The following is a 27,033-nucleotide window of genomic DNA, read 5'->3' on the forward strand; positions in this document are numbered from 1 at the left end:
AGACACTGTTAGCTCCCATTCCATTCTTCACCCTCACTCGTGAGCAAGGCCCCAGCCATGGTCTCATATTTTGGAGGTTTTCATCCAAACCGTGTCACAGCTGCAAACTGCTCCCCGGCTGCAGAAGCTGGCTCTAGGGACATGCAATGTCACCTCACAGTGGAGTCGCTAGGCCTATTTTTAGGGGGGCTTTATAAATGTGGGTTTCCTCCCCGAAAAAGTAACATTGACTATATGAGCAAGTACACCGGCAATAAACAAAAGAATAACCTTCACGTATGCAAGTTTTTCATGTGGACCAACAACTCCTTAGCACCCCAACCCTGATCAACAAAGGTTTTGGGCGACTAAGCCACCCCAATCGTCAAAACCTAGCAACGCCCTGTCACCTCATGAAATCAAACACTATTTTTTCTAATTTCTTTCTATTTTTTTTGTAAGTTGTAAATTTTCTTATGAAATGAAAAATATTTCCCATAAAATCAAAATCATGAATATCAAAAAATATATCTTGAATAAAATTAAAATAATTTGATATTTTAAATTAAAATAATTATTTTCATAAAAAACATATTTCTCATAAAATGACACGCCCCCCCATAAAAATGACAATTCTTTCTTAGGATTACAACTCTTCCAATAAATTACAAACTCTTAAAATGTCCCATGAAATAAATAAATTCTCATAAAATTACAAATCTCATTTTTTTCAGTTTTTTTCATTAAACAATCTTTCTCATTATGACGCTTGTAAAATTAAATATTTTTCTCATAAAATTACCAATCTTCCTAAATATGATCTGAATATAAAACATTTTTCTCATAAAATTACCAATATTCCTAAATATGATCTGAATATAAAACATTTTTATCTTATGTTACATCTGTATATCTGATACATTCAATGCCAGTCAATATTTGTCTGCGATAGCACAGTTTTATATATAGACAGAGAACAGCTCACTCAGCACACACACACGCAAAACATCAGTGATGTCACATCCTTGAAGCTTGTTTACGGTCATGTGACTTACCTACACACGTTCATGGCCCCATCATTGCTCCGCTGTCATTAATGCCACGCTGTATGTCTCTGCTGGCAGCATTAGGAGCTAGAAGCCCCTCAGTTATATTGATTTTTACATCCAATCAAAAGCTGCCCCAATGTTAACGTGACCTCCGGCTGCAGCGTTTGAGCATGTACTCATTCAGCCAAATTGGAAGAAGAGATCAATAAAAAATGAATTGAGTGCTGCATTCAAGTATAAGGATGTACTGGATGGAATTGGTGAAATGTTCTCCTCATTTAAAGTAGTGTCGTAAATACAGTATAGGTAATATTCTACTTTGTTAGTACACAATCGAACTGACAAAGTTTGTATTCAATTTAACATTTTTTTTAAATTCTTTTTTTTGGGAACTTTTTGGTAAAGCTATTAGCTTTGGCATACCCCAAGGCACCATCCCAGATCCCCTGTTGTGTCTATGTTGTCTAATTGAAGGGTTGCTGAAAAACTACCTGCTCAAGCGTTATCTTGCAGAACACACAGAAAATTGCAGAATAAAACAATTTATATTAGCAGATTTAACGATAACAATATATTTATGGTTGCAGTTTGCGGTGGTTTACAGCTCCACTATACCATAATGAGAATTGTTAATTTCTCAAACGTGTTCTCATAGTATTTATTATTTCTCTTGTAATTTGTGACAAAACACAAATATTTTCTGTTGAAATTCTGACTTTCTGACAATATTATGACTCCGTTCCATCCATTTTTTCAAGTGCTTATCCTCATTAGGACTAGGGTCTATCCCAGCTGACATTTGGGCAAAAGGCAAGGTTTACCCTGAACTGGTCGGGTAACCAGATTCCAACCCAGAACCTCTCACCTCAGACATGGCATGCTGCTATTATGACTTCATTCTCATTGCAAATATAACTAAGAAGCATTTTAATTATAAAACAATAATACCACAATATTGCAAACAGTTTGTTTTTTTTCGGTGGGTCCGAGGGGTTTGAGACCAAATAAAATAAAAATCCTTCAAGCGGCCAGTGTAGTTTTAGAAATTTTATATCAAAGTTTGAGCATCAAATCCATCTTTTAGATTAAAGTACAGCACTTCTGGCTTAAACTTTGCTGTCTAAAATATGTAAATTCAGCGTGAAAGGCTCACACGAGCCTGGTGAGGCAGGCAGAAAGAAAAAAAAAATCTATTTGGGGCACCAACAAGAGGAAATGAAAGCAAAAAAAAAAGTGTGCCAGCTCATGAATACAACATGCTGCAGATGAGGGTCGACGCTGACCTTCACGTGACTTTGAATTGCAGTTGGACGTCCTTTCAAAGTCAAGTTTGCCCTCAAGTATTATGCGAGCGCTCCCTCTGTTGGCAAAAAGAAGAACTGCAGCAAGGGAAGATAATTGAAAGGAGTTTGACCATTTTACCCTTGATGTTCTTGATGTATCCAGGTACCAGTGTGCTCTTTGTCCTTACTAGTAAGACAATTCAGCACACTAGTATAAAACTATGTCTTACTAGTAATAGCTTTTGCATTAGTAGTACTAATTTTGGCCTACTAGTACACAATTAAACCATACTAGTAAACTACTGTGCTGCAGTGGTAACACAACTTACTAGGCCCAACTCGTAGGCATGTGCCACGCACTAGTAGGCACCTGGACCCTACAAGTAGCACTAAAATGCCCATCACTAGTTTTGTAGTTGTCCTCAGTAGGACAACTACAATATACATTTCTTGTAAGCCAAAACTGCACGAGATGACAACGTGCACTACTCGTACTATTAGTGACGCTCAATTCTACCAGTTAACAATATAAAATGATAGAAGTTAAATGTCTAGTGTTTCATCAGTAGTACTACTTGTCAACTTGTGTAGTTTTGCCTTACTAGTAGTAACGTGTCGTGGGGGGGGGGGGTAATCCAGGATATGAAATCAATTCTCAGGCTTTCCATAGAAGATAGTTTTTGAGTAGTGTGGGCAGATGAAGGCGAGGGATGTAGCGCAGCCTGTGTTTGCCTAAAGCGGTCCTGATGTGGAGGCGGCACAGCTGCATCAGCGAGGCGACTCCTGAGGGTGGCCAATAGCGAGTATAAGTTTGGCTTACTCCCACTGAGGAATTTGGAAAGGAATACCTCCGCTTTGCCTGAGCAGCTTCTCCACGGGACCGTCAGGGGCCGCCAGGTCCACGGGCCGTTTGCCCTCCGGGTTCCGCAGGGAGGCGTCGCCCCCGTGCTCTAACAGAAGCGACACTGTCTCTGGACAGGACGCACGAGCGGCGACGTGCAGGGGAGACTCACCGGACGCGACGATGTTTGAGCTCGCGCCTGCAACATGAGACAGACGGCTCAGGGAGGTGGACACTGTCGCACAGTAATATTTTTTTTTATTAGTTTTATGTTATTATTATATTAAAATAAAACTTCGGTCATAAAATAACTTCATTTGGGGAAAAACTCCCTTTTTTCTTTAAAGTTTTTTTTTCTTGCACTATTAGGACTTTGTTAGATTACAGTACGACTTTTGTCTTTCAATATTATGACTTAATCTTCGGAACATTATAGTGTCAATCAAATTTTAAAAATTGCTCTAATTGTTTTTCAATATTTTTCATTTATTTGTGTGTTCCCCACAGCTCTATCCTCAGTCCCCTTTATTTCTAGGTGTTAAAATACATAAATAAATAGACTTATTTAAGATCGTTGCTGAGGCAATTTGATCTAATTCAGAGCTAATGGTCTGATACATTGTCAGCCGTAGTTAAGCGCATTAGGCAATCAGGATGTTTACCGAGTTGAAGCAGTTTCTTCACAGCAGTCAGCTGCCGATTGGAGCAGGCGATATGGAGCGGTGTGCCCACTTGATCTAAATTCTGATCCACGTCGGCGCCGTGCTGCACGAGAGACTCAATGCACTCTGGGTAGCCTGTGTGAAAATCGTCAATGTCTGACACTACGTACCACTTGTAGCACCCTCGCCCACATGCGTGGGAAGGTCTTACCTTTGGCTGCGGCAACGTGCATTGGGGAACTGGACAGATTGCTCCCCAGAGGGCTCGCTCCATGCTGAAGGAGCAGCGACACGCAGGTCACGTGACCCCGGCCACACGCTTCCGACAGTGCCGTTTTTCCATCTGACGTCGAACTGTTTACCTTTTCACACAAAATATATTCACTCAGACTAGGACTTTTCTTTAATAGCTAAAAGGGTGTTTGCTCACTGTCGGAAATTGGGCCTGTTAAGGGTTGTCTGCACGCAAGTGTGTGTGGTGAATCAGCACAAAACTCAACAGCGTGTACTTTTTGTAAAAAGCAGAGAATATGACATCATACAGACATTAGCGCCATGTTGCAGGAGGAGCTTGATGCAGGCTGTGTGGCCTCGTACGCATGTGCCGTGGAGGGGGGAGACCCGGTCCAACGTGCTCAGGTTCACGCACGCACCCTGGTCAACAACAACACGAGGTTACCTTTTAAGGGCATCACTCTCTGCAAACACTCACTCCACTACAGTAGTTTGTACAAACTCCATATGAGTAATACAACTAAAAAACAGAGTACTACAATTTTCTCATAACATTACTACTTAGGCTCATTAAATTAAAACTTTTTCCTCATATATCAATGTTTTAAAATTCTGATTTTGAAATGTTACAACTTTGTTCTATTTTTTTTTCAAAATATTTTTCAAAACTACAACTTTCTTTTGAAAAAAAAAATATTTTTTTTCCACAATATGACTATTCTCCTGCGATTGGCTGGCGACCAGTTCAGGGTGTACCCCGGCTCTCGCCCGAAGAGAGCTGGGATAGGCTCCAGCACGCCCGCGACCCGCGTGAGGATAGGAAGGTGAATGAATCAATCAATGAATTCTTTTGAAATATACACTTTTTATTGTAAATTTACAAATCTCTATTGAATTTTCACATACTAATTGGTGCTTTTCACAGAAAGTAATCTATTTTTTTCCATATAATTTCTATCTTTTTCTGCAACTTTTTTTCAATATTAGAATATTATTATGATTTGGAAATATTCAAGTTAACTCTCATGTAATTGTTATTTTATATCACATAATTACACTTTTTTATTTTATTTTTTTCTACATTTTACACAAAATCTTACAATTTAAATGGATATTTCAAATGGAAGTATACGAGTCTATTACAATCTCATTTTATATTTTGGTTCTTTTGGAATTTGGAATTGGAATCCGACTGTGTCATGTCATGTGCAACCATGTGTTTACTCTCTTTGTAACATTTACCATAGTTGTACCATTAGTTGATGAACCCTGTTAACGGTTATTAAGTTCAGGAAGTCTGCGAGTGAAGTATTTGAGCTTTGAGTTACCTGAGCAATGAGCCTTTGCAGTGTCAGCGTGCGTCCATTGGCTGCAGCATCATGAATTGGAGACCAGTCTGCTTCAAGATCTGTGCGGGCAATGCACGGACGTTCACATCAAAATGCTTGTTATAAAACACAAGGCAGCTCCTTCGTGGCACTCACCACTCATCAGAGGGTTGGAGAAGAAAACAGAAGCTCCACTTTGACTCTCTTCATATCCCCCTGACATGTTTCTTCTCCCAGCAGCTCGGACCAAAACTGCTTTTCTACGCTCTGCTTTGCCCTTCTTTTTTAACCACGTCTGAAAAACATCTGCTCCTCGTTTTGGGTTTCTCTGTTCTCGGCGTGCAAAATGCTCCTCAGCGCTGTGATGTAATTTCCTGTTCCGAGCAGCTATTCGCCCTCCAGGAAGCTGGCGGCTTCAATGGCGTGGGTGTGTCTCAGCCAATGGAGGTGCCCCAAACAAGAAAGGGAAGGCCTGTCGGGCAGGTCGGAATTTTTGCGTTGACACTTGACACCAGAGATCTGAAGTTGGGAGGTGTAATATTCACGGTCTTCTTCTTTTTCCCCTTTAAAACACATGGAAAGAATTACAACAACAAAAAAATACAAATAAAAATCCTTTTAAAAACACTCACATTGTTAGATGACTCATGGCTCATTATTTTGAGGAAGGCGTATTACGGCCACACTGATGAGGAAAAAAAATAATACTTCAATATAAAGTCAAAGAATCACAATAAAATGATGACGTGATAATTACTCAACGAAAGAGTTTTAATATGACAATAAAAAAGGAATACAAAAAAGACAGCTCAAAATATTATGAGAGTAAAGAGAACAAAACTAATGCCATTCTTTTGCAACAATTATACTACACTACACCAGTTTTGATTAAAAAAAAAACGTTCAAAATAATACAAAACAAATGTCATTTGTATTACTTATAAAGTCATAACATTATGAGAAAAGACACAAATTTACAAGCGTAAAGTCACAATTTTAGGACACTTAAGATTTAAGACAACCCAAAGTCATAATGTTGTGATGATAAAAATATTATTTAATGAGAATAAAGTACTATCTATACAGAAAAAAATTCACATTTTACATATTTTACATTATTTTTACATTGAAATTTTACAGGAATAACTGTGATATTAAAAGGAAAAAATAAAATTTTACAAAGATTAAGTACTGTTTTGAGAAAAAAAGGCAAATATTTCATGAGAATTAAGTTGTAATGTTACATGAGAGTCATTATTTTACAAGAATAATGCCCAAATAGTGCAAGAAATGTTTCAATAATATTACAAAAACTAAAACTATATACATTTTATTTATTTTTTTGCAAGAAGAAATATAATAATACAAAAGTATTAACAAAAAGAAATACAAATAAAATGGGGGGCCTGGGATGGCGCCTGGGAACCACCATCATCGGGGATTTCTAAAAATATATATATATTGACTTATTAGCTTGTAAGATTATATTGCCATATAAGTGAAAGTATGAATGCGTTAACATTCACCCAAGCAAGCTGAAGTAAAGATACTTAATAATGAATAGGTTTGATGCTTTGCCTACTCCTAAAAGAAATTTTACTTTGATAACTTGAGTTATTTTTGTCTGTTTGTTTGTTTGTTTGTTTTAGGGAGGTGTGGTGGGTCATATCTGAATCCAAGACCGCAGCTCCCCAGTGTGCATGCTGCTTTTTTTGGTGAGGCTAATATTCAACCAGATAGACTCTTAATCCTAATACAGTAAATCTCCCGAGAGAGAGAAAGGGTCAAAAGTGTTCGGAACGAGTCGGGCATAAAATGAAGTGCGCACAGCCTGACATTCGTCATGTAGTCACGCAGGCCCGATCAGCTACTCCAAACACAGAATGTGGTGGAGTCGACCGTCGTTCTTATCAAGAGGTCACATGTAACTGACACTAATGACCAGCACAGATCGCCCACTTGACTGTTGATGTACACTCAAACGTGTCATGTGACAATTCCAGTGGGGGCTGGTCAATCGGGGGCGCTTCAAATGGCTGCCTGTCTGTTTTTGATATACTAGGCAAGAAAGAGGATTCTGATTCTGATTCCGATTACGATTCTAATTCACCCCCCCCCCCCCCCCCCCCCCCCCACACACACACACACACACACACCCACAGCAGCACTGGCAGTGGTCGCCAAATTACTTTCCTTGAAGACCAAAAAATTAAATGCTGTACAAATATTGATAATGGAATACAAATCTTGTAAATATATAGAAATCTATTATTAATCTATTCAATTCATGAGGCTAAATGAAAACAGGATATAAATGCATTGCTACGGACAACCCAGTAAGATTTCATTGACACTAATTCGCTCAGAGACGTAACAATGAACTGCAGTTTGTTCAACTATTGTCCAAGTCTGCAAAACTTGGTAACAAAATGACGCTTGCAATATCTCAATGTTATTATTCATTGCATATAACAATTTGACATTTTGTTACATTTTAGCGAGTGTCACGGAAGTTCGCGGGCCATATCAAATGATGCGGCGGGCCGGATCTGGCCCCCCCGGGCCTTGAGTTTGACACCTGTGGTCGTGTAGATACATTTTGATATGAATGTACTACATTTAGAACTCACCTTAATAATGTTAATTGCACATTCTTTAATCCTATAAGGATAATTATTCGAATCAAAATGAATTGATTTGCTGCTGGTTAGGAAAGAAAAAGGTGCAGGTGTACCTAATGTAGTGTCCTCACTGCACCTCTACTTAGCCACCCTGCGAGCTGCGGGGGGGTTGTGTGGGGGGGGGGATTAAATGAAAGCACATGATGTATCCACCATGTGATCCGTCCGAGAATTGAGCTCAGCGGACTCCCTTTCTTTTCCTCCCCTTCTTTTCTTTCCGCGTGCCCGCCGCGCACTCCGACATGGCGTCGCCGCGGCTGGAGACGTTCTGCTGCTCCAACCGGGACGCGGCCACCGAGCTGGTGGTCGCCTTCCAGCCGCTCCCGTTCGGAGTTGTGACGGCGGCCAGCGCGGCCGTGAGCGTGCTGCTCACGGTGCTGCAGATCCTGCCCAAGAGGAAAGGCTACCGGAGGCTGGGCCAGTACCCGCTGCCCAGACCGGCGTCCTCGGCGCGGATCCTCCTCATCATCAGCGTCTGCGACATTTTGGGATGTACAGGTAAACATTGAGCGGAGGGGCGTTCCTGCTGCTTGCTGCTGGGTGCGTGACGTCAATGTTTATTTAAAAAACATTTATTTATTTTTTTATTTTTTTATTTAAACCCTTAACCCGACCTTTCTTTTACTTTGCAACTGCTTTTAGCAGCAAAGCAAATCAAATTTATTGATATAGCGCATTTCATAGATAAAAAAAAAAAAACATGATTATAAAAAATTTAAAACAAAGAAAAGTACAAAGAAAACAGTGCAAAAAATGTCATTCAAAACCTGGACTTTCAGAATTTCACTTGATACACCTTTTTTTCCCCTGATGGATTTAAATGTTTATGTACAACAGTAGGTGCACTTGCACAATCTAATGAGGTAAAAAAAAAAATATAAATAAAAAATACTTTAATGTAATTTAATGTTTATTATTGTGATTGTATTTTTGGTTGTTTTTAATATTTTGGCTGTCATTAACTGACAGCCAAAATACAGAAACAGCATCATTTGCTTCTCAAAGTTTTGACAGCAAGTACCACCGAGAAAAAAAATGCTTAACTCTCCGAGTGCCACCATCATAACCAACATTAAAATACAGTAGTGTGGTAGGCTAAAGTGTCCATCAAAAACTGGACAGGTTTTATTCCCTAATAAATATATTTAATTTTACTGTAAACCACTTCGACATTATGCACAGTTTGACCATTTACACTAAGTTTAAATATGGGAAAATCAAACACTGCACTTCATTAATGACTGAGTTATAATACATGGCACAAACATTTGTCGTAAACATCCATCCATTTATTTGGGGGAATTTGAGACTTTTACAGGGTAACTGTAAACTTCAACTATACATGTTCGATGTCATTGGAGACCTTTTAGCGACTTACCTATAAGGTCACTATTAGAAAAATAAAGCTTAAAGTAGCTTAATGTCACATAACTGCACTCAATTGTCACCAAAATGTATGTGGACATTTCTACCTATGGCCACATCAATCTCTGAAAATATCAGAACGATCACCCCAATATTTTGGATTTTATAGGCATTAAGCGTTTTCCACTCCATATATGCTCACTATGCCTTAACGTCGCTTAATGTCACAAAACCTTAACCAATTGTCACCAAATTGTATGTGGACATTTCTACTTATGGCCACTTCAACCTCTAAAAATAACAGAAGGATCACTCCAATATTTTGGATTTTATAGATGTTAAGCGTTTTGCTGTCCATATATGCTCACTATAGCTTAACGTCGCTTAAGGTCACAAAGATTCAATCAATCGTCACCAAATTGTATGAGCACATCTCTACGCATGGCCACTGCAATCTCTGAAAATAACAGAATGATTCCCCCAATATTTTTGATTTTATGGATGTCAAAGTGTTCCCTCATCATAGAGGATTGTCTCGGTCCTATTACTTCATAATCTATTGCAGGTAAATGAGTTACAGTACCTTTGTGTTACCTCTCCCAGGCATCATTTTGAGGTCGTCTTTGTGGGTGGGCCTCCCAAACACGGTGGAACAGATCTCCGAGGCCAACAGCACCGACACTTGGCCGGACGTCTTCTGCCTCGGCAGCGCAGTAAGTCGTCATGCCGACAGGGGGCAGCAAACAAAATCACGGTTGCTTGAAGACGCTCGATGACACGTCGTTGTGGGCGCTTGCAGATGTGGATCCAGTTGTTCTACAGCGCTTCGTTCTGGTGGACCTTTTGTTACGCCGTGGATGTCTTCCTGGTGGTCAAGACGTCTGCGGGAATCAGGTGAAGTACAAAGTAAATAATAAATGCACAAATAAATATGAATAAAAATGCAAATATGTCCCAAGCAGGATAAGGATGAAAAAAAATGTAGTTAATTATAAACTGTGCAAATTCAGTACCGTGCTTCGAGGCCAGGCCATGGCATCATTTTCGCTTCGTTGCGTTTCTTGTCCTTTGATGTTCGTGCGTGGAAAAAGTCTCGATTTTTCCAACTCAAATGTTGGAATGTGTAAAAACAAACTTGTCCCATGTGAGCAGACCATTTTGACGTTCGAATAGTTGGAGTTGGTTAAGAGTCAAACAAAACAAGCAGCAGATAATCCCTCTAGAGCGCAGACCTCCACCAAGGCCCAAAAATTGTTAACATATTCGTCCGACTCGCTTCGTTAGGCTGAAATAATGTGGTTGCACAAGTGTGCACACCCGCTTATGACTAGGGAATTGGCGTTGTTCAGATATAATCAATCACATTCAAACTCACGTTAAATAGGAGTTACCACCTGCCACCATTTAAAGTGCCTCCGATTAACACCAAATACATTGCAAATGTTCTACGAAGGCTTTTCCCGACATTTTTGCATACCGCTGGCGTCGGGCCGAAACCTGCTATGTCCAAATTTGGTCAGCTTCCTGTTTCTTCACAAATCCATATAATTGGTCAGTCTCCGCGTGGATGTTATTATTATTCTTATTATTAATATTATTTTTTACAAATTATTGACCAAGATAAAGTGTTGAAAATGGATTACTCTCTTCGACAATGCAATATTAACGGCTCAACAAACATGACATATTGGTTTCGGTGATGTAAGGTTTCCGCACGACACCAATGATATTCCTTCAGTATCGCATTTTCTTTTTTTCAGTTGCAGTACAGTTGCCACATACTCTACTGCTGATCTCCCTGATTGCTTTGAACTTTAAATCCAGAATTTCAAAAATGAGTGGAAGCTCCATTGACTGATTCCTTGTTTAGGACATAATAGGCAGTTATACTTGAATTAGTTAAGAGGAGATTTATTATCAAACGTGGCCGGAGGACAAATAGCTGCAGCATGTGTTGCGGACGTGAGCGCAGTCTCATGACTTGTTCCCTTTCTCCCTCAGCACCATTATCCTCTACCACATGATCACATGGGGTCTGGCTTTGCTGCTGTGTATCGAAGGCGTGGCCATGCTCTACTACCCCTCCATCTCCAAGTAAGACTCTTTGCTTCTTTGTCTTTCCGTGACATTTACGACAATTGTATTGCGGTAACAGTTGGGAGAAAAGCCTTTTTTTTTTTTGTTCTCCAGTGCACAAAGCGAGATCCATAGAGGGATGTTTGCATGAGCTCTATGTCACATGTCCTTATTATTTTGCCCTTACATTGTCCTGTGATATTCAACCCGTTTTTGTGTGTGTGTATGCCGTGTTTTGTTCAGCTGTGAGCAAGGCTTCCAGCACGCCATCCCTCACTACGTCACCACGTACGCGCCCATGCTGCTGGTCCTTGTGGCCAACCCCATCTTCTTCAATTGGACCACTTCCGCAGGTCAGCGTCTAGGAACGAATCAGAAATATCTGAGCCAAATGCGCCGTAAAAATATATATTTTTTAAAAAAAAAATCCATGTTTTTCTTCTTCTTCATTCAGTGACATCGTTGCTAAAAGGGCGTCAAGGGATCTACACAGAAAACGAGCGTCGGCTGGCCAGCGCCATAAAAATACGCTTCTTTAAAATTATGCTGGTGTTCTTTATTTGGTAGGTTTTTGGTCGTCTTCACTGCAGCGTGTTGTGATCACGATGATATTTTGTGTGGTAATCACGTTGCCGTGACGCTCCAGCTGGATTCCCAACATCATCAACGAGAGCCTCCTCTTCTACCTGGAGACGCAGGGCAACATCGACGACAGCAGCCTCAGGAATTACAAAAACGCTGCCCTCATCACATGGTTCATCATGGTAACCTTTTCAAATCTGCTCGTTCCTCATATAGCGGCCAAGGACATTTAATTTGGGGTGTGGTGTTAATGTTTTTCTCCAAATCTTTTTTTTTTTATTTTTTTTTTAATCATATCATCGGTAATATTAAAGGTCCTTACAACCACGCAGTGGCACCACCCGAGGGTGGGAGCGGACATTTATTGGAGGCGTTGCGTTTATTGCTTCAGTTGGGGCATGGCAGCTATGAAGAATGGGGGGGGGGGGCCCTGTATGAAAAGATGTGATATATATTTACAATTGAACTATATAAACTTACCAATGGTACGATGTAACACGATGACCTAAAGTGTCTATTTGAGGTGCGGTGTTTATTTATTCAAATAGAGGACTATTTGAGGAAATATACAGCATATTGATCGATCGAAGTTGAGCGTCCTCACAGTGTGGCATGTTGCTTGTTTCTCAGGGGATCTTGAACCCCATGCAGGCCTTCCTCAACACGCTGGCCTTCCACGGCTGGACGGGCTTCGACTTGGACCTGAGCCCGAGGGGCAGGGGCGAGCCGGCCTGGGAGTCGGCCTCCACGTCGGTGGCCAACGCGGGGGGTCACAACTCCATGGTGGGCACGGCCCTGCTCTACCAGAGTCACGTGCAGGAGGCCAAGAAAAACGTGAACGGCCACGGGCAGCCGCAGTCCGACGCCATCAGCGTCCTCTCAGAAGGTAATTGGCCTCGCAGCGCTGCCAGTAGCTCGCCGATGTATGAAGGCTGGTGATGACGTGCGAATGGACTGCTTATTTTATTTGAAGATCCTAAAATGTGAGATTTTATTTATCCGGAACGCTGCACAATGTGATACATTTCTTTTTTTTTTTTTTTAATCAGTACGGTTGCTGCCCCCTGCTGGGGATAATGAGAATAAAGCTTAAAGTACATGTCACATCCTACACAATTGTTTATCCACGGCTCAATTAACTTCTCATTCACCATTAGTAATGCCCCTCATGATTGGACAAGGCTGAACTGCTGGTCCGGATGCTAGCAGCCTCCTTCCTGGTTCATGATGGATGATGTAAGATTACACGACTGAACCTTTTTTGATTTTGGCGCAAGGAGAACCCTTCCTTCTCAACTGCAACTCTTAACAAAAGTAGGGAACAAAAGCGTGGAGGGCTGTGCGTTTGTTTTGTGTGTGTGTGTGTGTGTGTTTGTGTGTGTGTTCCCATGTTTCGATTAGTTAGCAGTTTATGTATTTCTGTTTGTGCATCTGTTTTTTGTGTTACTTTCGGGTTCATGGAGGATAACGCAGGCCGCTAGCATTAAACAGGCACGAGTCTACCATTTGTGTTTTCTGGGGATGGGGAACCAGTTCCATTGTGATTCAAACAGTGGAATGTTTTTGTTTTTTTGTCCATCCATTTTTTTTTTGTTAGCAGTTTACTTCCCAGTTCATGATGGATGATGAAAGACAACAGGATTTAACTTTTTTTTTTTTTTTTATTAATTTGGGGCAGGGAGAACCATTCTTTTGTGACTGAAACCAAAAAAAACAAAAAAAAGAGAGACTATAATACAAAAATGTCAGAAAAGATATATTTCTAACCCAAACTACAAGTTTTCCCCTTCAGTGTAGGCCAGACGATCACCATGACAACACGCCTGTTCCATCTGCAGCAGGGGTCACCAAGCGTTTTGAAACTCAGAGCTTCTTGTTGGGTTCTGATGCACACTTCCGAAATAACACATTTGTTCAAAATGACCTTTATTTAAATGTTATTCTTAATCATGAATGATATCCAGCTATGTGAAGACACTGATCATGTTAACAGTTCATCACAAAGTGTAAATTGAAAAGTAGTAATATGCAACACTTTATTTCCGTGAAGTGTTTATATTTTCAAATGATCACTTCTCCAACATTTTGAGGAACTCAACAACGGGCGCCATGTTGGTGACCCCCGATCTAAAGTCTGTTAGACTTTTTAGGGATTACTTTGAAATGGTAAACTAATTTGGATTTAAAATATATCTTTTGTGACACCAGGCCTGGAACTTTTCTGACACACCTCATAGGTAGCAAAGAAAAGAAAATGTGTGATAAAAAAAAAAACACAAACAAACAACCAAAAAGAAAACAATTACTGTTGCATCACACTTTGGATCTTTGTCCCAAGCTTCTCATTTCCTGTTTGGCAGAGACATGTGATGGTTATCCCCGTAGCTCATGATCATTATTAATAATAAAACCCAGATGATTCCATTCCGTTCCGGTCCAGCGAAAGCATCCAAGAATGTCACAAGCCTGTGAACCGCATGCAAAGTGGATGTTAAGTCTGACACTGTGGAATCTTCTCCAGATCACCCCCCCCCCCCCCCCCCCCAATTCATCTTGAGGTCACTTGTTTGCCTTGTTGTTAAAGTCGTCACTAGGACCGCCAACGTGATGTCCTTGTGTTCCGGAGGAAAACATGTTGAAGCAATTAAACAGGCCTAACTTCATCACACCACCGATAACACTGGCATGTGTTCAATTCATACTTTTGATTGATTTGTTTCTATTTCCAAGCAATTTTTCCCCCCCCCATGAGAAATAATGGAAGGCAGCTTCTTGGCGCAGCAATTCGCACATCTGCCTCACAGTCGAAACGTTCGCGATTCGAATCGCAGCTGCGGCCATCTTGTGTGGAGTTTATATGCTCTCCCCGTGTTTGCGGGAGTTTGCGCCGGCTCCCTCCCACATTTCAAAAACATGCCTGTTAGGCTCATTGAAGACTCTAAATTGTCCGTAGGAGTGAATGTAAGTGTGAATGACTGTTTGTCTATTTGTGCCCTAGCCGCTTTAGAAAAATGTCAATTGTGCAACCGCATTGGGTCAGTTTTAATAAAACTGACTGCTGTAATTTCACCCCCGTGCAGCCACTAGTGGACGCATTTCAACAGTATTTTGGGATTTCTGCGCTATGCTATGCCGTATCAAACATTATTATGGTCTTGATTCCCTCTCTTTATTTCTTCCGTTGAGAGCATCTCAATGCATTCATATGCAATTTCTAACGGAATTGTTATTGGACTTGAATGCTGTACTTTGCATTGCTTACTGTTGTTTCTTAACGTGTTTATACAGTATGTAACTGTAGTGCAGTCAACTCAACTCACCATTGGCAAAGCTTTCCCTAGCACTTCTTTTACTGACATGTTCCACTGTCTTCTTCACTAATGTCTGTCATTTTTTTCCCAATTGCCCACACTTTTTGATGTTTTCATTTCTAATTCTTCTGTATGACGTGCCAGAAATAAAGGCTTATCATACACATTTTAAAACGCTTGTTGACACTTCATTATGACGATATGCTGAAAATGTCTCACGTTGTCGGTTTTATTGTCGTGACTTCACGAGTGGGATGAGTTTGACCATTTTCACTATTTTATATTACATTTGTGTGCATTTCATAGTTTCTACTTCAGTTTTTCTTCAATATTCTTAGCACAGATGGGAAATATTTTGACATTTTTGGAGCCAGATGCATTTATGATGCATTCAAAGAAAATGTCATGACCTCACCCTATTTCCCGTCCCAGTATTTTTCTTGTACTCAAGGCATTTCCCAGGATGCATTTACAATAGAGGAATCCATTTAAAACAATTGAGTAATACAGTGCCCCCTCCCCTCCCCTGTTTTGTCTCGCTAGGTTCAGAATCTAGCACAGTTGAAATCCACATATCCAGCGAGCCACCAGACTATGGCGATATAGACGCTGATGAGGAATCCTTGGGGACGTCAGGGAGGCAGTAGCCAACATTACGTCGCTCTAAACTACTGTTGCTGGTAAAAGAAGAAAAAAAAAAAAGAGAATAGATTTCTTTAGTATCGGTGGTGCGACTTGTTTTTTTAATTCCCTTGTGCGACCACGAACAGAAACCTTGAGAACATGACAAACGTTCTCCTTGGTGACTCACACCTAAGAGTTGGCGTCTTCTGCTTAGTTTTTTTTTAGTGACATGTCTGTAATCCCTTCTGACAATCTTGTCTTTTTGCACTTTTATTCATATTAAATATCAAACCTCTTTCTTACATTTGTAGTGGTTGGTGATTGCGGTGTCTTGAGTCAGGACATGTTGTAATATGGGGAAAATATATTCTTACTAATATTGGATTTGTTACAAGAATACAATGTTGCAAAGTCATAAATATATAAATAGAACAAATATATTTCAAATAAATTAAACTGAATAAATTCTATACTACAAAAATGAAAGAAATGTTTTACGTGAATAAAGTTGGTGAGTATAAAGTACTTTTACAAGAACAAAAACAAGAATAAAAACTGAAATTTTTTTACAATAGTAGTCACGTTTCAAGAAAAAAATTCACAAGAGTAGTTCAATCACAAGAAATAAACTTGCGCCAGCGGAGTATCCGAAGGGAAGATGTATTTTCGGGGAGTAAGCATAGCGAGCTAGCTAGCTAGCTAATTGCATGTCACACTTGTGCCAAATAATGATGAGAACGAAGGCACTCAGGTTTTTATATAGTGCAGGAGGGGAGATTCATGCCAGCCACCAAAGTGCGTCACATGGCACAGTTGTAGCCACACAAAAAAAATTGGAAAACTAAAAAGGTTAAAAACTGTTATCGCTACAATTCAGTACGACATAGTTTTCAGTCTATGGACGTTTTCCGCAATTATCTCAAAGCATGTATAATGTATTTTGGAACACATTCAAATTCACTTTACAGGGGTTTTAAGTAGTTATGGAAGACAATAAACTATTAATATATCTGGAGCTTTGCAAGACAAATAAAAGTTTTTGTTTTTGTTGTGACCCAAGTGTGTGTAGGTTGCCTTTAGCATGACATCCCCTCATTGGACACATTAACTTTCCATTGGAAAATACATGAAAAAACAAAGAAATGACACAATTAAGTGCACAGGTGTTCTGATATCAAAATAGAGTGATTTATTTCAGACACTGAACGACTTGAATGTTTTGTCTTGAAACAGGTGACCACACCCTGGACCAGGGTGCGCCAGAGACATAATAATAATAGTAGCTGTCACAGCATTTCATCCACATCGGCCACCAAACCCACAGCCCAATTTCTCAGTCTGACACAGACAATAATGGCTCTGAAAAAGTCAGAAAAACAATGGACCACCCGTTGAAATCCTATTGTGATACCTGACCCAAAAAGAGATGAAAAAGGGGGGGATGAGGGGGGAAAAAAATGTCTGCCCTTTACGTCCAGCAAAAAAAAAAAAAAAAAATTGCCGAAGCTACCGTGAGAAAAAAAAAATTCCGCTTGACATTGTTTGTGCGCAAGTTGACGGAAAGGGAAAAGAAGTGGAACAAAAGGGTGGGGTGGGACAAGTTGAAAAGGTTTCATTTGCTGCTCAGACCACCCAAAAAAACAAAACAAAACAAAAAACTGCTGATTGGATTCAGTTTTGGATGTCTCAGTAGAATGAGCGCAGAAAAAAAAGTGTCCAAAAAAGAAAAATGTGGTAATGTTAACCCGCCTTAGCCGTGCGTTCTAATTTAGTGGGTGTGGCTTGTTTAGCCCAATCAACACACAATACGAAGACGCAACACAGTGACCGAAGATGATGATGATTCCGTAAATTTCGCCGTTTGTGCCTTGACTGGAAAAAAGTTGTTTTGAATTAAAAAGCGGCCTCGTTGTGGCCCATCAGCAAAGACAGCTCTAGCCATTAAGTGAGCCCCTAACGTGACGTCAATAAGGTGTACTGTATATAAACATATATACACAGTATATAAGTCTGTGTATTAATCTAATTTACATATCTTTACATTCTTTACATGTACATCCAAAAAAAAAAGGGCAAAAATTCTCTTTGTAAACCACACTTTTACACGCATTTTTTTTTTGTCCACGTTCGCAATTGGTGAGTGAATTGGGCCGGTTTGGGAGGTTCTTTTTTCGGTGGACTGGTATTCAGGAACAGCACGCTCCATCTTTCCGCACTTGCAACGAGTCCATCTGTGGAGCGAGGGTTGTAGGGGCGGCGGGGGATGGGGAGGGTCTTCAAACGAGCCGTCCTCCTTTAAAAGCGAGGCTTCGCTATGGTTGGTGACCCTCATTGTGTCTCCGCCGAGTTGCCGGGAGGATTTCAACAAGCCTTCTTTCTGTGGATGGCCGCCTCTTGGCCTGCGTCTCAGTTAAGTCATCCTTCCTGCCAAGCAGCTGGACCGCAGCGGCCCACCACAGCGGGAGGAGTGGGGAGCAATGGCGGCGCTTCCTCATGAGATACCTCGTAAAACACAAGGAGTCGGGAGTAGCTCCAATGTTGTCTTCGCTGGCCTCCGCTCGGGCGCAAACGGGACTTATCTCCAACATGCGCCAAGTCTGTCAGCTTTAAGGTGCGCCGACTCCCCCGCAGGTGGTGGTTCACTCCTTCCGTGTCTCTTTCTTTGTTGTTGCTCCTCTGAGTTTTGTTTTTTCAATTTAACTCCGTCTACCCGCCAAGCCCCTCCTCCAGAAGCAACGAGAGCATTTGCTGAGATCTAAAGAAGGCAGTCTGCTGCACATTCCAACGACTCGCCGCTATTTCCGCAGGTCGAGAACGCATACCTGCAGCGGGGAAAGGATTGTTGACTTGTGTTAAGAAAGTTTCCCCATCAACTTAACATGTTTTACATGCAAGCTTAAATTAACTAAGCATTGGGGGGGGGGGGGGGGGTCCCTCTGTTCCAACGGCCTCGACGTAACCCCAGTGTGTACGCGAATCAGAAAAGTAAGTTACAGTAAAACGCCTCAAATAGCGAAAATACTCAAGTAATTGATGCCCCAAAAGGTTTGTGATTGCCTATAGATGCCACCAGATGGTGGCAAAGCACTAATGTCTAAGTAAAACTCCTCAAAGTGAACTTCAACATACGTCCTTGACAACAAGATGCCATCGTAAACCGAAGACTGCCCCGTACACAATAAATTACGGGGCAGTCTGCGGTTTACGATGGATTTATGTTCCTTCGGTGATGACGTAAACCCAAATTTGACAAATGCACACGTCGGAACACGCCGTAGTCTATCACGAACTTCCAGCAGTAATGTCATAATTGTAGTAAATATTGTTCTCGTGAAAAACACCATAAATCTGAAACCATCAGTGAAGCAGTAAGTAATGAAAAACAGTGAGGACGGCAGTAAGTAATACCAAAGAATTTGTGTACCGCGAAACGTTCAGAACCTCGGAATGCCGTATGTCGGAACCGCCGTACACAGTGGGACAAAAGTATTGGGACACGCCTCTACAATCAAACACTTCAGCAGCCGTCATGCGCGCTGCCCCCTTCCCCCCCCCCAAAAAAACCAAAAATCAAACAATTAATTTTGTGCTTTTTTTTGTTCTTGCGCACCGTCATGGTTGACGACGCACTCAAAAAAACAAGATCAGATTTGAGTCAGTGTTGGATTGTTTCCACTCTTTTTTTTTTTTAACACTTTTGTGACGACTAAGACTTACAAAGTGAGATGAGAGCGGGGCATTATGCCTTTGTCACTCATCATTCAATTAACGTTTTTATTGATTTTCGTTATACTACTGGCAGTGGTTACCCGGTAATTTGATTACACTTGTATGAATGTTACAATGTTATTTGAAACATTGCCAGTGCAGTTTAAGGGTTAAAATGGTAACAGATTAGTTATTATTTGTTATTTTCCATTATCTCCCATGATTGTATCAAAATTAGAAAAAGGTCATACCAGCGTTCCGTAACTCGTGCTCAACGTTCAACTTTAGAGTTTCGACTGTAAATATATAATTTGAGTAAATGTGTATCATTCTGATTATACGCCATGATGTGCATTATATATTTCCAAAAGATTATATCTAGGTTTAGTACCTCATGCAGATAAAGAGCAAACCCGGATGACAAGAAGACTTTTGTGCTCCCCTACTTTGAAACCCTAACCCCGTTTTGAAACACAACTTTGAAACTCAAACCCGAATTTGAAACCCGAATTTGAATGGAACCCTAACCATGACATGACTCCTTTCAACTCTGCATCTCCGTGCTTTTTCGGGTGTACGTCGCGGCTCAAGTTTTAACACAATGTTACACAGGATGGGCACATGCAATTGCTGCGCTCTCAGGGTGAGTTAAATAAAACAATGAATCTTGTGCGGTTGCTGGCTTTGCCTATATGATCAGTTTTCGTTTTATTTTACATTCTTCAGTATTATATTGTTAGCCTTTCAGAAACAAAGTGCAAACCCCTCTTTTAAATACGAGATACAAGCTTTTAAAAGCACGGCGACGACAAGCCCGGTCGGCTGCCGTCTTGCTCGCTGTCCCTAATCAAGTGCCCGCCCTCACAGATAAAAAAAACAACGGCTCGCTACTTGAAATCCCCACGAAGGGAGGAAAAAAAAAAAAGATAATGTGGTGATGTAGTTTGCTTTGCTTAAAGACGTTAGTAAAATGTCAATGATTGTGTCATCTCTTGTAGTGTTGACCAAAGAATGAGTGGGCTCTAGTGAGCTAACATTAATAGCTATGCTAGCTACGCATTAGACGATCAGTCCGTCTTCAAATCAGGTCTTGACGTGGATGAATATGCTTTGATCATACAAATTAACTCGTTCGGCGCAATTTTTGGTCTGCCTTGAGTGAATTGTAAAATAAAGCAGTCAGTCAGGAAAGAGGTCAACGGACAGGAAGAGGTGAGGCGAGATCAGTCCTTCAGCAAACGTCAATTTTTTGATTTTTAGGTGAGGGGCTCGTCTTCAGCGGACCGACCGCAGTCTTGCATCTTGATGGCGGGATTTATTTTTCATGATTTCAGAGGCATAAAAGAAATATGACGATAATACCGTCTATCGTGACAGTTTCGGGGGAAATATTGAGTCTTCAATTTTTTTTTTTATCGTGATAGGCCTAACTGTATCCCTTCCCAACAAGTATAGTAGAAATTTAGAATGTGTGGGCACTTACTGAGCCATCTGACGCACTGGCACCAACTTTGTCCCCAGTGCTATTCCAGCACACTTCAAAGATCCCACCAGTACCTCTGTAGCTGTGCACCAAGGCGCCAGACTGAAAGAACATACCGAGTGAGAAAACAAAAAAGAATATGAAAAAAATGAAGAGTATTGTGCTTTTTGGTCACTCATGAAGAGATACGGCCGTGGCCGAGACTTACCGTGGTGTTCCAAATATGCACACACTTGTCAAAGGAGCCGCTGGCGAGGTGCTTGCCGTCGGGGCTGAAGGCCACGCTGTAGACGGGCTCTTGGTGCTTGGTCAGCGTGTGGATGCAGACCCCCCGCTCGACGTCCCACAGCCGCACTGTCGAGTCAAACGACGCGCTGCGGGCGTGAGGGAGGAAGCGCAGAAGAAGGGTTACACCACAACTGCCTTTTTTCTTATCCCAGGCAGAGCAAAACTGAAAGAGACTAGAAACTAAATGGTGCATTTAACACCGGTGCTGGTTTACTTAAGATGAGGAAGTTGCATCAGAGTGGTGCTGACAATGACCGTTTTATTTCCTGCGAGAATCATAATCTTGTCACTACATCCCTTTGGTGTGTGAAGTAGAACGTATCCGACGCGCACATGCGGGTCAGGGTGCACCACCGCGGGTCACTGGCAGTTACTCGCACTGCGACGGGCTGCTGTGAGTACGAACCGAGCGCGAGCTCTTCCCCACCTGGCGAGCATGATGTTGGAGTTGGGGTTGCCGGTGCCGGGCCCGGTCGGACTCCACTTGATAGTGTAGATCTCTTTACTGTGAGCTTGGAGGTCGTGCACGCATGATTCCTGTTTCATACTCCAGATCTAGAACAGAGACAAAGGAAGGGGACGTGAGTACAAAGTGCCCCCCCGCCCCTCTGGTGTGCCGTTTGTCTTGAAATCCCGAGGCCGAGCGCCACTTTCACCTTTAAGGTCATGTCGTCTGAACAGGAGGCGAGCAGCATTCCCGATGGATCCCACTTAATGGCGTTAACTTCGTTCTACCACAAAAAAAAATAAAGAAAACCCACAGCATTCATGATCATGGCTCCCCTAGGATGTTATATGAGGAGTTCTATGGAACGAATCGTCTTACCGTGTGACCCTGGAAGGTCTTGAGTGGCCGGTCGCTGCCGAGGCGACACACGTGGATGCACATGTCCGTGCTGCACGAGGCAAAGGTGGTGTTGTTCTGCCAGTCAACGTCCAGAGCCGGAGCTGTGGGACAATGGGATGAACAACATGCTCCTTAAAAAGTGTTTGCCTAGGTCTTTTTGTATTGTCCCGCATACAAGATTGAACACACTTTACCTGAGTGGAAGGGGAACTGCTGTTTGGCTTCTCCTGTGTGCGCGTCCCAAATGATTGTCGTCTGGGAAAATCAAGTTTAGCAGATCAAAACAATGCAACACAAATCACCCAAGTTGATATTCACAAGCATAATTTGCATGATAGAGTATGGGGAAAAAAATAGGGATGCAGCAGTGCCAGTACTGTAAGTCTGTACTGTACTCGTGCTTGAAAAAATGCTCCGATACTACGACACCTATACCACTTGACCGGGATGACATATATATTCCGGAAAAGTGCAGTAGGAGCCATGTAAACCATGTGGATATAGTTTGAGGTAAACCCAGATGCCACATGCATTTAGCCAAGTGCAAATTATGCTTTGCAAAACGGATGATGAACTCCGCTCAAGGGGCAGCCCCGCGAGTTGTCAGTAATAAGTTGTTACTCTAAAAAGTGTTATTTTCAAGAAATGTTCGTGTGGTATGTTTCTGAACAATATATTATTAAAATAAAATACATTTTCATCACAATTACAAGATGTAATTGTATTATTGAGTTTCGGTACTTGGTAATGGCGTGTACTCAAATATAAGTGACTGTTACTCATTCTCGGTCTGAAAAAAGAAGTGAGTTTTATGCATCTCATCAAAAATAATTGATGAGATGCATCTCATCAAGAATAAAAAGTTAACATTTCACAACTACTGACAGACAAACGGCGTCATAAAATACCTTATCTACGCCAGCACTGAGAATGGAGTTCCCCTTCTTGTTCCACTTGAGTGCAAATATTGGCCCCTTGTGCTGTCCCAAGGTGCTCGCCAGATTTCCTAATGGATGAGAGCAATGTTGTGTTATTTCAGAGACAACATTCCCAATAACAACAGCGCCAAATGAAGACCAAGGTTAATGGCGCAGCAGTACTGCACAAACGGGAGAACATACCGTCCTTCGTCCATATCCTGGCGAAGCCGTCATACGAGCCTGTCGCCAGGAGCGTTCCGTCGCTCTGTCGGGTGGAAAGACGCAGTGGTTAATACAAAAGTCTGTTTCAAAAGAAGAGGAGTAAGAAAAACGCGTCCGCAGAGGAGCTGGAACCTACATTCCAGTCTAGTGAGGTTACGTCTTTGTTGCTGGGGACGTCCTGCCCACCTTCTCGGATACAGTGGCGCAGCACCAGCTGGGTGGAGTTGGAGTTGTTGTTCTCGTTGAGATTCCAGATTCTGGCGGTGGAGTCCCCCGAACTGAACGGAATACAAAGACTGTTAGGGTTCATCGTGTACACCAGCCATTTCCTTCAAGGGGCATTTCCGCCCTCCAAAATGTATTTAACTAGTTTGTGTAGCGGTGTGAGAATACATCGTCACACTCAGTCACCACCATACTTACCCATTTTCATTTGATTATTTTATATTTATGGCTTGGAAGTGTTTTTCATACAAACATTTAGTGTAATAATAATAATGCATTAGCATTTGCATACAAATTTAGGTTAGCGTGTTGGAACCCTGTGTATGGTGTGCGTAGTTGTGGTTTAAAAGTATTCAAGTTTTATACAATAGCTCCTCAGAGGTTGTATTGTGTCGTTTTTTCCAAAATTGCTTGGCGGGTTAGATCACATGTTCTCGCGCCCCACGGACTGTAAGTTCCACACCACACACACTGTTGGTGTAAACAGTCTGAGCAATGAATACGTGTTAGGAAACAGAGCCAGAGCCTGCATGCAAGGAGGCGTTACTCATCTGCTTTTTTCTATTCAGGTCAGCTTCATCACACGCACACACCCGTTCTCACACACGCACTGTCACACATGGGCTTTACAGCTTACCCTGAGGCCAGCAGATCACTGACGGGGTTCCAGGCACAGATGAACACTTCCGACTCGTGACCTCGCAGGACTGTGGCTTTGCTGGCGGGTATCTCCACGTCGACATCCATCTCCATCGACTCGCAATGGTTATCTGAGAGCAACGGCACGCATCAGCACATGAAATATGTGCAAATAGGGTGTTTTTACAGGAGAGTGTCCATGCTTTTATGTTTCCATTTTATGTCAACACGGTATTGTCACTTTTTATTGTCATTTTAGTCTTGAAACGAACAGCTTTTACACAAACACAGTAAAGCCTCACTAACATCAAAACTTCCTATGCTGCTGACACCTTGAAATTAAATCCCCCTATTCCATGTTGACACAAACATTCTCTCTCTCCCCCTTGCAATCCACCTGCTCCACACATCTCAGGTTTCACTAACACATCACGCTGCAAAGCGCCAACTACAGCACATTCTGTGAGGATCGTATTATTCGCCACTCTTGTTCATCTGAAGTAGAGGAACTGGTGAGCCGGTAGATAACGCTGAATCCATCCAAAAACATAGATTAGTAACCTCTATCTCCTATTGTCTCAGCCCACATTTGAATGGAAGGTTTGTGTGTTGTGCAACAAAATAAGGACGAGAGCACAATCAAAAGGCCAGTAAAGCCATTTATCCACCAGGCGGTTCAGTTTGGACGGTACACCTGATAAGGCTCGTATTTCTATTGTGTAAGCACGATGGCTGATAGCTTGCGTCAGTTACATAAATAGCATGACTGCATGCCGCTCGCCAATAATTTAAGACACAACATTATCCGTACACATGCAACACAAACGGTGGTGCGCTCCTCTCTGTAAGTCAAGATATCTTTTATGAGTTTAATTTAAATACAGACATGGCTATTCTATTTCAAACTGATTCTGGATCCCTTTCCAGTGCCTTTAACGTACTCATGTTGTGTGTGCCGTTCTCCTCCCCGTTGACAGTGGCGTCACCATTCTTTGGCGCGTTGGACTGGTTGCCAGAGGTGGATGCCGCCATGGTGCAGGCAGCCTGCTGCTGGGCCAGCTTGTCACGGAACGCCTGCTGCCGCGTCTGCACCACGTCGGGCATCACGGCGTCAATGAGCGACAGCGACTCGATCGGCCGGCCGTCGAAGACCGTTCCGTCCTGTCGGGGAAATAGCCAATACATTTTGAGCGCAATTCATTGCATAAATCTGCTGTAATCATACAGATGGAAGCTACAGCAAATATCATCTCACCTCATTGATGCTTATCTCTGCCTCCACATACTGGAGCCCCTTCTGCAGGATGGAGATAAGGGCTGCAGGGGGCACTAGTGTTCCATTGATGTTGGACTGGCTGATGTGGCTCTCGATGCCAAAGGTGAATGCTGAGTGGGAGAAACCTGAAAACAAAATCATATATTTGTCAGTCCCATTCCTTCCTCAGCCCCAATTACATAACATGTATGACATCTGCGAGTCATTGAGGGTGAAAATATCTCTAGACCTATTTAGAGCATCTAATAGACTTCTTTTGGGCTTCCATAATTAAGGCTACAAAGGTTTTTTGCCCACAATTGTGTTTGGCTACACCAAAACGCACAGATTTGTGTCATGTGGAATGAATGTTATAAAAGGCGCCGCCCACAACAAGTCACACCCAAGATGGACTTTATTTGGAGCGGTGCCAAAGTGCACTGCAGTGATGTCCTGCTGAAAAGAGGCCAACCTCTGAGGACTACCCACTCAACTAACTAAATCTGAGTGACATGTTCACATCCTCACTGATTTTACAGTCGCTCATTTTATATAGATCCAGTTCTGTGCTTTCTTTACAAAACCGTTTACATAACAGATTAACGGAGGATTTTATTCTAAAGTTTATTGGAAATTGTACTTTATGCCTCGCTTTAACCACTCCTCTGGTTGTGACAGCTGTGGATCAGCCCACTGCGCTCTCCACATAACCTAGTCAACAGTTTAAAGACACACCTTTTTTACTGCAAATGTCAGCCACATTGGACTGATGTGCCAAACTTAACTAACCTTACCCACAAAATCTGTGGGAAAAGATCATAAGACAACACAACACCATAGATTTCAATCATTTGCCCAGATTGTATCTAGGACTGAACTGTAAATTGATATTTCAAAACAAATAATATGCCTACATTCTATGAAGGATTGAATCATATAATGATTATACTATAGACTATATTTCAAAAGGAAGATTCAATAAAATCCACTCCAAAGTCATTATGTAACCCAACACACGTCATATAGCCTGAAGCTACAGTATATTAGGGTAAAGTTCGCAACATGGAATTATATTGGTGTACTCATTTTTGTAACAATGCAACCTCGCATGAAAAGAATATTTTTATCTGTGCATATTAACAATTCTCATTTGCAATGAATTCCCCGCATTTGCACATTATTTTGTAGCAAAGTATGTTGGGCTGCAGCCATCGAATATTTTTAGAATCAAGTATTCTACCGATTACCCCGTTGATTAATCAAGTAATCAGATGTAAATTTTATTTGCATTATTAAAAACAATAACATGCATGTGAATGTGCAGGTAATATTTTTGTCCACTTGGGGTAGCCATCCTCACATTTGAACTATATTATCTGTGACTGCGTGCATATGGCTTTAAAAGGCGGGGCCTGACCTGTTGAGTAACAT

The 27,033-nt window shown here is 41.6% G+C and overlaps 3 protein-coding genes across 9 annotated transcripts in view; 1 reads left to right on the forward strand and 2 right to left on the reverse strand.

Annotated features, from left to right (window-relative positions):
• Nucleotides 1–2,060: 2,060 nt before the first annotated feature.
• On the reverse strand, nucleotides 2,061–10,106 carry LOC133486387 (ankyrin repeat and SOCS box protein 9-like). 6 transcript variants are annotated; one of them, XR_009791017.1, is made up of 10 exons: nucleotides 8,007–8,076; nucleotides 6,009–6,061; nucleotides 5,533–5,939; nucleotides 5,377–5,456; nucleotides 4,361–4,468; nucleotides 4,026–4,176; nucleotides 3,815–3,949; nucleotides 3,160–3,351; nucleotides 2,914–3,094; nucleotides 2,061–2,388 (listed from the first exon to the last, which is right to left on the reverse strand). XR_009791017.1 is itself a non-coding variant. In XM_061791426.1 (9 exons), exons 3-9 carry the CDS (start codon nucleotides 5,597–5,599, stop codon nucleotides 2,967–2,969), a joined length of 861 nt encoding a protein of 286 aa, XP_061647410.1. In that variant the 5' UTR covers nucleotides 5,600–5,939; nucleotides 6,009–6,061; nucleotides 10,006–10,106; the 3' UTR covers nucleotides 2,061–2,966. The 6 variants fall into 6 exon arrangements, 5 of the variants coding, with proteins under 5 accessions (XP_061647410.1, XP_061647409.1, XP_061647411.1 ...); XM_061791426.1 differs by lacking the exon at nucleotides 8,007–8,076 and adding an exon at nucleotides 10,006–10,106 and having other exon boundaries at nucleotides 2,061–3,094; XM_061791425.1 differs by lacking the exon at nucleotides 8,007–8,076 and adding an exon at nucleotides 8,111–8,229 and having other exon boundaries at nucleotides 2,061–3,094.
• On the forward strand, nucleotides 8,197–16,317 carry gpr143 (G protein-coupled receptor 143). Its single transcript, XM_061791423.1, has 9 exons — nucleotides 8,197–8,555; nucleotides 10,026–10,135; nucleotides 10,222–10,316; nucleotides 11,424–11,516; nucleotides 11,742–11,851; nucleotides 11,953–12,061; nucleotides 12,145–12,262; nucleotides 12,711–12,966; nucleotides 15,935–16,317. The coding sequence occupies exons 1-9, from the start codon at nucleotides 8,300–8,302 to the stop codon at nucleotides 16,036–16,038; spliced, it is 1,251 nt and encodes a 416-aa protein (XP_061647407.1). The 5' UTR covers nucleotides 8,197–8,299; the 3' UTR covers nucleotides 16,039–16,317.
• Nucleotides 16,318–17,189: 872 nt separating this feature from the next.
• The window catches only part of tbl1x (transducin beta like 1 X-linked), a 32,523-nt gene continuing 22,679 nt past the window's right edge, over nucleotides 17,190–27,033 (reverse strand). For both annotated transcript variants that reach the window (XM_061791421.1, XM_061791422.1), the window contains exons 3-15: nucleotides 25,603–25,748; nucleotides 25,289–25,508; nucleotides 24,346–24,478; nucleotides 23,620–23,761; nucleotides 23,463–23,526; nucleotides 23,250–23,347; nucleotides 22,536–22,596; nucleotides 22,321–22,442; nucleotides 22,151–22,225; nucleotides 21,922–22,049; nucleotides 21,415–21,580; nucleotides 21,207–21,308; nucleotides 17,190–18,837 (exon numbers count right to left, since the gene is read on the reverse strand). In XM_061791421.1, coding sequence (XP_061647405.1) covers nucleotides 18,811–18,837; nucleotides 21,207–21,308; nucleotides 21,415–21,580; nucleotides 21,922–22,049; nucleotides 22,151–22,225; nucleotides 22,321–22,442; nucleotides 22,536–22,596; nucleotides 23,250–23,347; nucleotides 23,463–23,526; nucleotides 23,620–23,761; nucleotides 24,346–24,478; nucleotides 25,289–25,508; nucleotides 25,603–25,748 — 1,484 coding nt within the window. In that variant the 3' untranslated portion in view covers nucleotides 17,190–18,810. The remainder of the gene's footprint in view (nucleotides 18,838–21,206; nucleotides 21,309–21,414; nucleotides 21,581–21,921; nucleotides 22,050–22,150; nucleotides 22,226–22,320; nucleotides 22,443–22,535; nucleotides 22,597–23,249; nucleotides 23,348–23,462; nucleotides 23,527–23,619; nucleotides 23,762–24,345; nucleotides 24,479–25,288; nucleotides 25,509–25,602; nucleotides 25,749–27,033) is intronic.

Source organism: Phyllopteryx taeniolatus, chromosome 12 (genome assembly GCF_024500385.1).
Source record: "Phyllopteryx taeniolatus isolate TA_2022b chromosome 12, UOR_Ptae_1.2, whole genome shotgun sequence".
In the NCBI taxonomy this organism is placed as follows: domain Eukaryota; kingdom Metazoa; phylum Chordata; class Actinopteri; order Syngnathiformes; family Syngnathidae; genus Phyllopteryx; species Phyllopteryx taeniolatus.